Source organism: Anabrus simplex, chromosome 9 (assembly GCF_040414725.1).
Source record: "Anabrus simplex isolate iqAnaSimp1 chromosome 9, ASM4041472v1, whole genome shotgun sequence".
Classification (NCBI taxonomy): Eukaryota; Metazoa; Arthropoda; class Insecta; order Orthoptera; family Tettigoniidae; genus Anabrus; species Anabrus simplex.
In genome coordinates, this window is record NC_090273.1 from 112,331,818 (window position 1) to 112,345,135 (window position 13,318).

A 13,318-nucleotide genomic window follows, 5' to 3' on the forward strand; every position below is an offset into this window, starting at 1 on the left:
TCTTTTAGATTTTACGTTTTAAAAATGCACAGTGCCAATCCCCATTAACATATTTTGCCTCTTCAACTATTTTTGTGAAAAAGTCACTCTTTAATTTCTTATTTACCTATGCATTGTTTTTTCATTTTATGCGGCTGATGATGACCCAGATTAGGGTCGAAACCAGTACCGCTTGTTATTAAATAGGAATGTAATACTACATTTCATATTTATTTGTATTGAATAGGTTGAACTACCTTACTTATTAATTCAATTTTCATAGTTACGAAATGTCGGATCAAACAAATACATTCAATAATATTTATATTTATGGACTATCTAGCGGAAGTATACTTACACTAAACCTGCAGCTTTGTGAAGGGAGCAGGTATATCTAGGTGGGTATGAAGGAAAACATGGTAGCAAAAGATCTTAGAGGTCGACGCTAATTAGGAACTAATATTTAGAGGCCCTGTGAAGAAAAGAAGAAGAAGATACACTAAAATTCCAAATATGACAAATAATTCCTAAGTACTTAAGTAAATACACCAGTGATATATCTAATGAAGTCAGTCACACCGAGAGTATGAGTAACTAAAGCCAGTTTCTGATAACCTGTACGAAGAACGGGTACTTCTGCTAGTGCCTAATAAAGCTAAAATGAAAACAAGAAGAACGTTATTTCACATTGTGATTACAAAATAGGTTACAGACTTGGTTGCCAGAATCCAGGTCGCACATGGCTTACGTTTCCTCTTCAATGTCACAGGATATACGGCACTTGGGGTTCACTGTTATATATATTTTTTTTTTTTTTGCTAGGGGCTTTACGTCGCACCGACACAGATAGGTCTTATGGCGACGATGGGATAGGAAAGGCCTAGGAGTTGGAAGGAAGCGGCCGTGGCCTTAATTAAGGTACAGCCCCAGCATTTGCCTGGTGTGAAAATGGGAAACCACGGAAAACCATATTCAGGGCTGCCGACAATGGGGTTCGAACCTACTATCTCCCGAATACTGGATACTGACCGCACTTAAGCGACTGCAGCTATCGAGCTCGGTACCGTTATATTTAGTAACACATCATAGTAATTTATTCAAGGTTATGAATCAATGTGTACAATCTTGTCCAGAATGAACCTGAAACATTCTTTCATATAACTATGATTTAATGGTACTAGCTGCTGCCAATCTTTCAATTCAGTTCTAACTTGGAGTTTTAATACCAAAAGCTTTAGCTTTTAACAACAACAACAACAACAACAACAACAACAACAACAACAACAACAACAACAACAACAACAACAACAACAACAACAACAACAACAACAACAACAACAACAACAACAACAACAACAACAACAACAACAACAACAACAACAACAACAACAACAACAACAACAACAACAAGAACAACAACTGATTGATCCTCTACTTTTTCAATACAGCCGAATAACAGAATAAAAGTATCTGTATTTAATACGCCTTCTCTAATATCTTCAGAGAGTATAGTTTCAATAATTTTGACATGTGACGCCACCAGCGTACTGTCATGGCTTGTGTTGTAACCAAGGTTGAAGTTTACAAAACACAACTTTTATTGCTTCACTTTATAATATTTACACAAATAACTGAAATTTATTTTGAAGCAAAAAGGAATATTGAATCTTGAGAAAAGTCTGTCTTTATACAATATGTACAGGTTTGCAGTCTTTATATACACTTCTATCTTGAAAAGATAGTCTTTGTGAATTGACACGTTGATAGTCGAGAACTATCTGGCACACTAACATAAATGTTCATGAGAGTCCTTGTTGGTTGAAGTGCCTGAATTCCTAAAAAGCAAGTTCAATTGATTGAAGAAATTCCACCTAGCGAAACTAAGGGAACTTGCATAAATTAGGGAATGAAAATGGCTTGTAAAAGAATTACGGAACATAGGCAGTGGAAACAGGTAAGGGAGCGGTGACCAGAGGTGAAACCTCGTACTGCCAGAAATTCAGTCCACCTGGTCGAAGCACATTTTCAAGAGGAGTAGCCTCCGTGCTCGACGTAGGGTGTATTCTGGAGCTGGACACCGGGGCAAGTGGGCAAGTGAGCAGGCCGGGAGCTCCTATTTATAGTACACTCGATGGTCAGGCACGCGCACTGAGGGCTGCGCGTCGAAGCTAGCAGAATGATACACAGGCGCGCGTGCAGCTGGCTGTCGGAGCGAGAAGGGAGTGCCGGACATACAACAGCTTAGATATTTTCCTCTTCCATGGCCTTCACCACTTATTTTAGTTGGTTTTGACTAATGTAATATACTAATTACAACGTACTGAATATTCAAATTAATACTAAATGATTATTACACGCATTATTAAACTGTTTTAATAGCTTTAGAATCCAACTCTACAGAGCTCGATAGCTGCAGTCGCTTAAGTGCGGCCAGTATCCAGTATTCAGGAGACAGTAGGTTCAAACCCCACTGTCGGCAGCCCTGAAGATGGTTTTCTGTAGTTTCCCATTTTCACACCAGGCAAATGCTGGGGCTGTACCTTAATTAAGGCCACGGCCATTTCCTTCCCACTCCTAGCTCTTTCCTGTCCCATCGTCGCCATAAGACCTGTCTGTGTCGGTGCAACGTAAAACAACTAGCAAAAGAATCCAACTCTCACCACTAAAATATAACATAATACTGTACCAAACAAGGAGCCTTTTAAAGTACGGCGCCATGTCTGAGGGAACTTTGCCACGTTCGATTCCTCGCGCCTGAGAGTTTCGGTTTACTCGGTCTGCCATCTAGTGGGGGCCTGGAGTAAAACGGAACGTCGAAATTGACGAGCAGACAGCCAGATGGCGTCAAATTGAAATGTCTGCACACGGTAGCTGAGACCATACGATTATTATTATTAGTTGGTATTTCTAATTTGTACCATGGGAAAATGGCACAGCATAGTATTAGGCAACAGATATTTCCTAAAACCAAAACCAAACCCCATGGAACAACATCCCCAAAGAACCATGGCCTACCAAGCGACCGCTGCTCAGCCCGAAGATCTGTAGATTATGAGGTGACGTGTGGTCAGCACGATGAATCTTCTCGGCTGTTATTCTTGGCTTCCTAGACTGCCCTGCCATCTCACCGTCAGATAGCTCCTCAATTATAATAATGTAGGCTGAATGGACCTTGAACCAGCCCTCAGATCCAGGTAAATACCCCTGACCTGGCCGGGAATCAAACCCAGGGCCTCCGGGTAAATGACAGGCACGCTACCCCTACACCACACGGCCGGCTCAACAGATATTTCCCAGTCGAGACATTTCTCCTAAAGAAGAAATATGATGGTGATGATGATGATAATGATGCTTGTTGTTTAAAGGGGCAAACATCTAGGTCATCGGCCCCTAATGGTACGAGGTGGACGACATGATATAATTAAAATTTGAAAATGTATCCACCGACTAGAATTTAAAACAAATGAAAATGAACAATGATTTGTGAGTTTAAAATAATCAGTCAATCTAATTTGCAATGCCTTGTTTAAGAAATTGCCTTAAAATGCAATAACATATCATGGGAATTAATATTTTTAAAAACACATTAAAATATACAAACACAAACTAAAACCGAGTCTACAGAATAAAACACAATAAACAATAATTTATAGACTAACACGAAATACTATGGGTATATACGATAAAACAACCCACTATCCCTCACAAAATGGATGACGAGGTCCGATGACTGCTCGTCATCTCGTAGGATGAGAGAGATGGTACTTGGGAGTATAAGGCTGCGGCACAGATCAGCTAGGTCCACGCACTCCGAAAGGATGTGTACCACAGTAAGATGCTCGCCACAAGTTCACTCCCGAGGGGGTTCTCCTTACAGTAAATAGAAGTGCGTAACTATGCCGTGGCCAATCCGAAGACGACATAATACCACTGATTCCCTCTGAGAAGCCCGAAGGGAAGTCCTCCATACCTTCGTTGTTCCTTTTATCGCTCTCAGCTTATTTGGCAGTGGGGTGGCAGTAATATGATGGAACGGTTCGCAAATTTCTATGTCATTTATGTGGCGATGCACTGCTTTTTAGACAATACATATCCAAGTTAAAAAAGAAAGTGTACAAGAACAATCCATGTATTCTTGAAGCTCTGGAGAATGAAATCAGATAACAGATACATGAAATTTCAGAGAAATAGGAGTGTTTTGGAATTTTTTAAACCGATGCGTTTATATTGAGAATGATGGATATCATTTTCCACGCCTGCTTTTATGGAAGGTAATATCTACAGTAGTTTTGAAAATTTATTTTTAACTCTTAACAAATAGTTTAGAACAACCGTAACGAAACAGAATGCCCGCCCATGCTGCTAAAGCTTACCAGTGGATCTAGCAATGAACTGCGAGCAATTTGTTCCCTCGATGTTCCCTGCACAGTGCGATAACTTTTCACTGACTATGCATGTACTAATATACAATAATACCACTTAACAGAGATTCCTACATTATTAATTCTTCATATCAACACTGATTTCAATACATGACATCACAAGTATTTCAAGCTGTAAACACATGCAAATTGCATGGTGGTGGAGCAGAACAACAGGACCATCAGCCTCACATACAATTCAGGTCCTACAGTACTAAAACCCATACCTTCTCAATATTCTTGAACCCAATATTCTGACGGTACTTTGACTTCATGCGATACAGGACTCGTGACAATAAAGCTGCCTCCATGTGAAGCTGCTTCTGGTTACTGAGAATAGAGACTGCTTGGGAACACACCAACTCCAATTTATCAATATCTGTAAAACAAATAAGATATTAAATAAGCAAGATTTGTAGTGGCAATTTACTGAATTACAAGGAAAAAGTAACAATTTATCTTCTCATGACGGCACACCTGACAAAAAGCAGAAAAGCAGCAATAGTTTGCATAAGAAACAGAACATAGCATATCAAAACTATATAAAAACCAGTCCTTTCACATGCAAATACATATCACAAAATATAAATTTCATGTCTCTGTAAAGACAGCTAAATTTATTAAAATCTCTATAACAACAATTTATTATTCACAGAGCTTTCAAGGCCCCTATATAACACAAAGATTTCCGACATGAAATTAGTACCATGTATGCCATAGCTGAAACCACACCCGGGCGACTGGAGTGGGGGCATTGATGATGATGATGATGATGATGATGATGATGATGATGATGATGATGATGCCATAACTGACAGTAACGGTTATAAGAAATAGTTTATAGACAAAATATATAATAAAATTAAAAATAAACCTAACACCACTTTAATCAAGGATTCGACATCAGACAAGAATTATGCTTTCACATTCAATAGCAATAATATTTATCAAATTACTACCACCTTCAAAAGACAAGGCATAAGAATAGCTTATAGAACAAAAAACACCAATTCAAATGTACTATTCAATTCACATGTTAGGCCTAACAATAATAGCAACAACAAATAACACAGGTCAGGGGTACATAAAATCAGTTGTCAATCCTGCAATGCATCCTATGTTTGAAAAACTGGGAAAAACTTTGCAATAAGATATAAGAACACCTAAATGTTATTAGATATAAGCATTTCTCAGCCATAAGTATACGGATGAAGGAATCCAACCATGATTACACGTCAATCAAATGAAATCTGAAGGTTATTAGTTTGGCACAAATTATGATGATGATGATGATGATGATGCTTGTCGTTTTAAGGGGCCTAACATCTAGGTCATCGGCCCCTGATGGTACAAAATGAAATGACAAAACAAAAGTTTTAAATCATCCACTGACCAAAAGAAAAAATGGCATGAAGAATGAATGGATGGGCATGAACCCAAAACAATCAGTGGATCCTACCCAAAAACTACCATAAAGAGACAGCGTTACCGACCAAGGGACCACTTCCAAAGTACAATCCTGATGATGATGATGATGATGCTTGTTTTCTAAAGGGGTCCAAAATCCAGGTCAATGGCCCCTCATAAGGGTACATGTCGCTAGTAAAGTAGAACCATGGTATTTGTCATGTTGGGGTACTAATCAAAAGTAGCGTAGACTCACGGTGTTCCACACATGATGGTACTACTCACAAGTATTGGACGTCGTACAGGTAATGCAGACCTATGGTGTTTCTCACATAAAGGCGCCACACATAGGCAACACAAACTGATGGTGTTCCTCACTTAGGTGTACTAATCATGGGCGAGGGTAATCCCGTGGTGTTCCTCACATAGTGGGTACTAAGCGCAGGCAACGCAGACCCACGGTGCCGCTCATATAGTGGTACTAATCCCAGGCAACGCCCAGACCCGTGGTGTTGCTCACGTGGGTACGACTCACGGGTACTGGAAACCCACAGTGCTGCTACTAATCACAAACCTATTTCGTACCTAATATAGTGGTAGGGCCTACTATTCGCAAGTACAGGCAACCCATGGTGTTCCCCGCGTGATGGTACAAATCAAAAGTAGTTTCATGGTTCTAATTCAATCATCCCTTGGTCGCCCCTTTTAGTCACCTCTCACGACAGGCAGGGGATACCGTGGGTGTATTTTTCGTCTGCGTTCCCTACCCACAGGGGTTAGAGAGAGAGAGAAAAAAGAAGAGGAAAGAAAGGATCCGTCACTTCGAAAAATGAAGTAACGGACGATGAAAGGCAAGGGCCACGGAGGGCATGAAAATTAAAGACTCCCTAGGCCTCAAATGCTCTAATACCATCGGGGTCAGAAAAGAACAAGAGTTGACCAACGGAGGTCAGACAGGATAGACAGAAGTGAGGAGCCTGGCACAAGTAAGTGGAAGCAATGCCAAGGCTCAGCTAAGGGTCCCGTGGTCACCAATCCACACTCCCAAGTTGAGAGCCCCTTGGGCCCCTGTTAGTCGCCTCTTACGACAGGCAGGGGATACCACGCGTGTATTTTACATGTGCATCCCCCACCCGCAGGGGGGAGTTTGGCACAAAAAGGCACCTACTCAATATCTTAGAGGACATACATATTCACATTACTCAATATATTAAGCGAGCAGAAAAAAAAAAATTGCCATGATGTATGCCCCTACCCTTGTATTACAGTAAAGTAATTTGTTGATAATTATTGATGATGATGATGATGATGATGATGATGATGATGATGATTGTTATTGTTGTTTAAAGGGACCTAACAGCTAGGTAATCTGCCCCTACTGTTATGAGGTGCAACAAAATAAAATGATAATTAAAACTTCAAAATGTATCCACTGACTAAAATATAAAATGAATGATGATGAAAAGTCACCATGAATCCAAAACATTCAGTGGATACAATTCACAACGCCTTCTTTTCTGAGATGTTATTAAAAAGGGGTCCAAAATCCAGGTCACCGGCCCCTCATAATAGTACAAATCACAGGTAACACAGACTCATAGTGTTCCTCGCATGGTGGTACTAATCACAGGTAATGCAGACCTATGGGATGTCACACATAATGGCACCACTCACAGGCAACAGAGACCCATGATGATTCTCGCATAACGGCATCACTCACCAGCAATGCAGACCTGTGGTGCTCCTCGCTTAGTGGGACTACTACGGGCGCAGGTTTCCCATGGTGGTACTAATCATAGGCAATGCAAATCCACGGCATATCACACATTATGGTGCCCCCCCAACGGGCAATACAGACCCATAGTGTGCCTCACATAGTGATAACTAATCACGGTGAACAGCCAAACCTGTGGTGTTCCTCACATAGTGGTAGTAATCAGAAGCAACGCAGACCCATAGTGTTCTTCATATAGCAGTAATACTCATAGGTAATGCAGATCCATTCTGAACACAGGGGAACCGACACACTTCAGTGCAGTGTACAGCACCTTTTCTCACAGTGCAGCCAAGTGCCCTTCCCCCCTGTGCCTCGGTGGGAATACATACGATGGTACTAACCTCAGGCAATGCCTAGACCCGTGGTGTTCCTCACATAAGGGTACTAGTCGTAGGCACCGAGATTGATAGCTGCAGTCGCTTAAGTGCAGCCAGTATCCAGTATTCAGGAGATTGTGGACTCGAAACCCAATGTCAGCAGCCCTAAATATGGTGTTCTGTGGTTTCCCATTTTCACACCAGGCAAATGCTGGGGCTGCACCTTAATTAAGGCCACAGCCGGTTTCTTCCCACTCCTAGCCCTTTCCTGTCCCATCATCGCCATAAGACCTATCTGTGTCAGAGCGACGTAAAGCAACTTGTAAAAATAAAAAAACACTAGTCCTAGGTAACGTAGATCCATGGTGCTCCCCACATGGTGGTACTAATCGCAAGTAATGTCAACCCACAGTGATCCTCACGTAATAATACTAATCACAAGTAGTCTCAAGGTTCTAATTTCATAATCCGTTGGTCGCTCCTTTTAGTCACCTCTTATGACATGCAGGAGATATCGTGGGTGTATTCTTCATCTGCGGTCCCCAACTACAGGGAATGCGACTGATTATTGAGTGGATTTGGACACACCTTCATTATTGTTATTTGGGTAGTATTCAACGCCATGCTTTACCTTTCCTTTAATGGCACTGAAGAAACAGCGTACAGATTATTTTAAGTGAGAAAAACTCACAGTAAAAATAATTTTAATGTTCAAGCATATAAATTACAACAGTACTTACTCAGATCTCCTCTGCTCATAAGAACCGAACTGATGGGAGGTGGGCGAACATATTTTGCATTCCAAAGCAACATGTTTGTTCATAAATTACACTGCAATCTAAGGATACTTTAAAAGGCAATGTTTTACACCTGAAAAGAAAAAGAAGAAAAAATTATATTAAATTAAAGTGATTACAAAATTTACAATTCTTCTTCTTTTTTTTTTTTGCTAGTGACTTTACATCACACCGACACAGATAGGTCTTATGGCGATGATGGGATACGACAGGGCTAGGAGTTGGAAGGAAGTGGCTGTGGCCTTAATTAAGGTACAACACCAGCATTTGCCTGGTGTGAAAATGGGAAACCACGGAAAACCATCTTCAGGGCTGCCGACAGTGGGATTCAAACCCACTATCTCCTGGATGCAAGCTCACAGCTGTGCGCCCCTAACCAAATGGCCAACTTGCCCAGTACAATTCTTAAATAATAACAATGATAGTAATAATGAGCGCAGGGGAATCATGGGATCCAACTACACGAATGCCATCAACCAAAAAAACATCCAACAAGGAAGTCTGTAACAAAAGAGAAAATTACAGACACAATCCGCAAAAGACTGGCACAATTTTACGGTTGCCTCAAACCAATGGACGAAACAAGCTGACCAAACAGATCTTTCATTTATTTGATTCAAAACCTAAAACCATGATGCCTTGGTTTAGAAACACCAAAGAAGACCTTCAACTGCTACACATATCAAACTGGAAGATGCCTTTAAACCTTTGACAGAGATCTTTTCTGAAAAAAGATAGTGACAACCGAGATGAACCAAAAAGAAGTCCCTTGGACAGAGGAACGCAAGCTGGCAAACTCAGAAAAAATTAGGGAACTTAGGGCTCAAAAAAAAAAAGCAGCAAAGTTCAATGCCAAATGTAACAAGACTTAACATGATCCTCGATGGCCCCACAGAATAATAATAATAATAATAATAATAATAATAATAATAATAATAATAATAATAATAATAATAATAATAATAATAATAATAATAATAATAATAATAATAACAATAATAATAATAATAATAACAATAATAATAATCATCATCATCATCATCCGGCCAGGTTACCATATAATAACCTCAAAAGGAATTAAGGTTTTGTGCTAACAGATAGTAATTGCACTCTGCCTTCTCCTACCCAGCAGACATTGTCACCCGAGTGATCATCCGCCTCAGACACTCTGAAACTGCTGTTGCCCCACACAAGGGCTGCAGTTGCCCCTAATATAATGGCATCTGCTATGTTCAGGAAACTGTGTTTATGTGGTGGAGGATAGTTTTGGTTGTGGTGTGTGTACTGCAGGAATACTGGCGGCAGCATAAATGCCCAGTCTCCAATCCGAGGGAACTAACCGTTTTACATTAAAATTCCTCAACATTACCGCGGTAGAACCCAGGGCCCTGAGAACAAAAGGCCAGACTACTCAGCTGTACTACAGGTAATATACAGTGAAAAATGAAAGCATGGGCCTGTACTTCAAGCAGAAACAGCAGCAGTGGCAAATACTAGTTTTGCTTTTCAAAGAGATGGGAAATAGTAGCTGGATGACCGAGGCAGAGTTGGCTTGATACCGTGCATGAACCCCCACGGCACTTAACATCCTTGAAAGGGCCTTGGCCTGTCCAGCCCGAAGGCCTGCAAATTACGAGGGATCGTGGGGTCAGCATCCTCTCGGCCATTATTCTGGGCTTTCAAGACCGGGGCAGCCATCTCACTATCACATAGCTCCTAAATTCTAATTACGTAGGCTGAGTGGACCTTGAACCAACCCTCATGTTGAGAGAAAAATCCCTGGCCTGAGCGGGAATCGAACCCGGGGCCTCGGGGCGAGAGTCAGGCACACTACCCCTACATCACGGGGCCGACACCGTGCATGAACGTCTTACAATTACATGACTGCACCCTGATTTTAGACACACAATCGTAAGTGGTAAAAGGAATGAAGACAGAACAATCCTGCCTTTATATGGAATGAATATGGAAGATAAATGAGAGGACTATAGTTTTTAATATATATATACACCACTGTAGATGTCAAAATGAAGATGACAGGTTTTAATCCACGAACCTGGGACACGCTTGCTCAAGACTGTTCAGTTTGGCACCAGACCATCCCTGCTGCTGTCAATATGTTTGCAGGGGAACAAAGCAGATGTGAAGAGGCCAGGAAAGAAACACAAAAACTCCAAGTAGCACAACCATGCCCTCCTCCAACAATTCTGTGCAATCTGTGTGGAGGCTTATTCCATGCTAGAATTGATCTGTTCATTCATCGAAAGTATATCCACAGACAGAAGTGAATTTATTGGAAGAAGTTAATTACTCGGAAACGAGTTAAAGCCAATGACGAAGATAACAAAATCTGTTTTCATTTTGTCACAATAAAATTTGAAAACAGCATTTATGACACATTTATGAGTTCCCACTGTGAACTGGTGGTAGAATGTTGACATCCTTATCCCAAGATCATGGGTTCAAACTCAGCAAAAGAAATCAGGTTTTTTAAGGACAGAAGGAAGTCATACGATATCGGCAAGCAAAAGATCTTTGGCGAAACATTCACTGTTTATCCGGCAAAATTAATTAAAACTTAGCCATAGGTTGGCCAACATATTTGCAGTTTCTCTGCCATCTGTAGATTAAAATGAACATCGAAATTAATATGCTGGCAGCCTAAATCATGTCATATCAAAATAGCCGTACACAGTAGCTAAGGCCAAATTATTATTATTATTATTATTATTATTATTATTATTACAATAGTGTGATACAGGCTCTTTTATTTTTGGCTGGCTCCGAGTCTCAGAGAAACATGCAGGGAAGGCGATAGCGCGGCCGGGTGACTCATTTGCCGAGAGATATATTGCTGCATGACCGGCTAAGATGATCTAATGCAGTACGGTAGCGGTAACCATTGCTTCACAGCAATAGTTTATTTTAACATCTGCGGTACTGGTAACATGTTTTTTAAAATAGCATAGTTTCTGTAGGTATACTAAAAATCGTGTGTTTAAGGAGTGATGTATACAGTAGAACAGCGTGTATTCATTGTGTTGTGCTATGCAAAGCATTCTTTTTACACAGAATGCCGCTTTCGATTCATTCGCAAATTTCCTGGCATCCTCCCTCCCCATAGGAATAGAGTACGTAAATTAGTAAAGAAGTTGCGCACCACCGGGTCCATTCTTAACAAAAATCACACAGGAGATGAACCGTTTTAACAGAGGAAAAGCTTGACGAAATAGGGGCTCTCTTGGAAAGAACTCCAACAAAATTCCTGTCGCTTCTCACCGTACAAGCTAATGTGTCATTATCTTCTGCCCACAAAGCTACAAAACTGTTAAAAGCAAAACCGTACAAATCCACCACCCCCCAATATTTAAGAGGACCTGACAATTTTGCTAGGGTTCTGTATTGTAACTGGTTGCTTCAGTCAGTTCATGATGGGTATGTTGACCTAGAACTTTTATTTTATAGTGATGAGGCATGGCTACACTTAAGTGGCAATGTAAATAGTCAAAACAATCACTACTGGTGTGCATAAAATCCCCACCAGCTGCATGTCCGTCCACTTCATGATGTAAAGATAGGAGTCTAGTGCACAATAAGTGCTCGCAGAATTATAGGGCCTATATTTTTCGTGAAACAATAAATGTTGATCGATATATAGACCTCATTCTCAGACCATTCTTTCAAGAGCTGACAGAAGAAGAAAGGAGTAATGGTTATTTCATGTAAGATAATGCAACAGCACACACTGCTAATCGTTCTACGGAGATAATATGGGAAGTTTTCGATGATCGTGTGGTTAATTATCCCCCTAGATCTTCTGATTTATATCCCTGTGATTATCACCTGTGGGGGACGCTGAAGGGTAAAGTGTATGTGAAAAACCCTCACACAAGAGAACTACAAGAGAATATTACACAAGTTATTTCAAACATCACACAGTCTGAGATTCGCCGAGTGTCTGCAAACCTGTTTACGAGGTGTCAGGCATGTTTGACAGCTGAGGGACAACATTGTGAACATCAAATGTCATGCCAGGTAGGTTTTAGACTAATAATTTCACTAGAAATGGCTTTCTATAAGTGTGAATTGCCGCGAAGTAGTGGGGAGGAAAAGCGTGCATTACACCAGCTAGTGAGGGAGTGTCATTGAGCCAGCCATGCCGTGCTCTGAGTGGTGCTACGGAGCGAGCCAAAAAGAGACCCTTTACTTCTCATTACATAAAATCTACAAAAAAGTCATAATGTTTGTAAGTCAAATTGTGCATTATTTTTTATTTATACAATTAAAGTTTTCTTTTTAAAAACAGACACACAAGTTTATAAGTGTAAAATTTGTTGAATGAAAATGTTACCAGTGCTTACAATGTATTATTTCTAGGTGGTGATGAAATCTATATATTATCTTAATCTTCATATTCTCCAGGTTATTTGTGTTGCATCTCTGAAAGCTGCCATAGCTGGTCAAGGTCATACTGGAACTTACAGGCCTAAAATCAGAAAGAGTAAAAATATATTTAAGATAATTTAGCAATTCAACAATACATTCACAAGATCCATAAATCAAAAACATACTATAAAATACTAAAATAAACCTCCAAATAAATAAAATGAAATAAAATAA

General features: G+C 40.3%; 1 protein-coding gene across 3 annotated transcripts in view; it reads right to left on the reverse strand.

Annotated features, from left to right (window-relative positions):
* The window catches only part of LOC136881294 (ABC transporter F family member 4), a 59,237-nt gene that overhangs the window by 32,266 nt on the left and 13,653 nt on the right, over positions 1-13,318 (reverse strand). For all 3 annotated transcript variants that reach the window (XM_068229298.1, XM_068229297.1, XM_068229299.1), the window contains exons 2-4: positions 13,060-13,184; positions 8,642-8,771; positions 4,628-4,779 (exon numbers count right to left, since the gene is read on the reverse strand). In XM_068229298.1, the coding sequence (XP_068085399.1) occupies positions 4,628-4,779; positions 8,642-8,714 (225 nt within the window). In that variant the 5' untranslated portion in view covers positions 8,715-8,771; positions 13,060-13,184. The remainder of the gene's footprint in view (positions 1-4,627; positions 4,780-8,641; positions 8,772-13,059; positions 13,185-13,318) is intronic.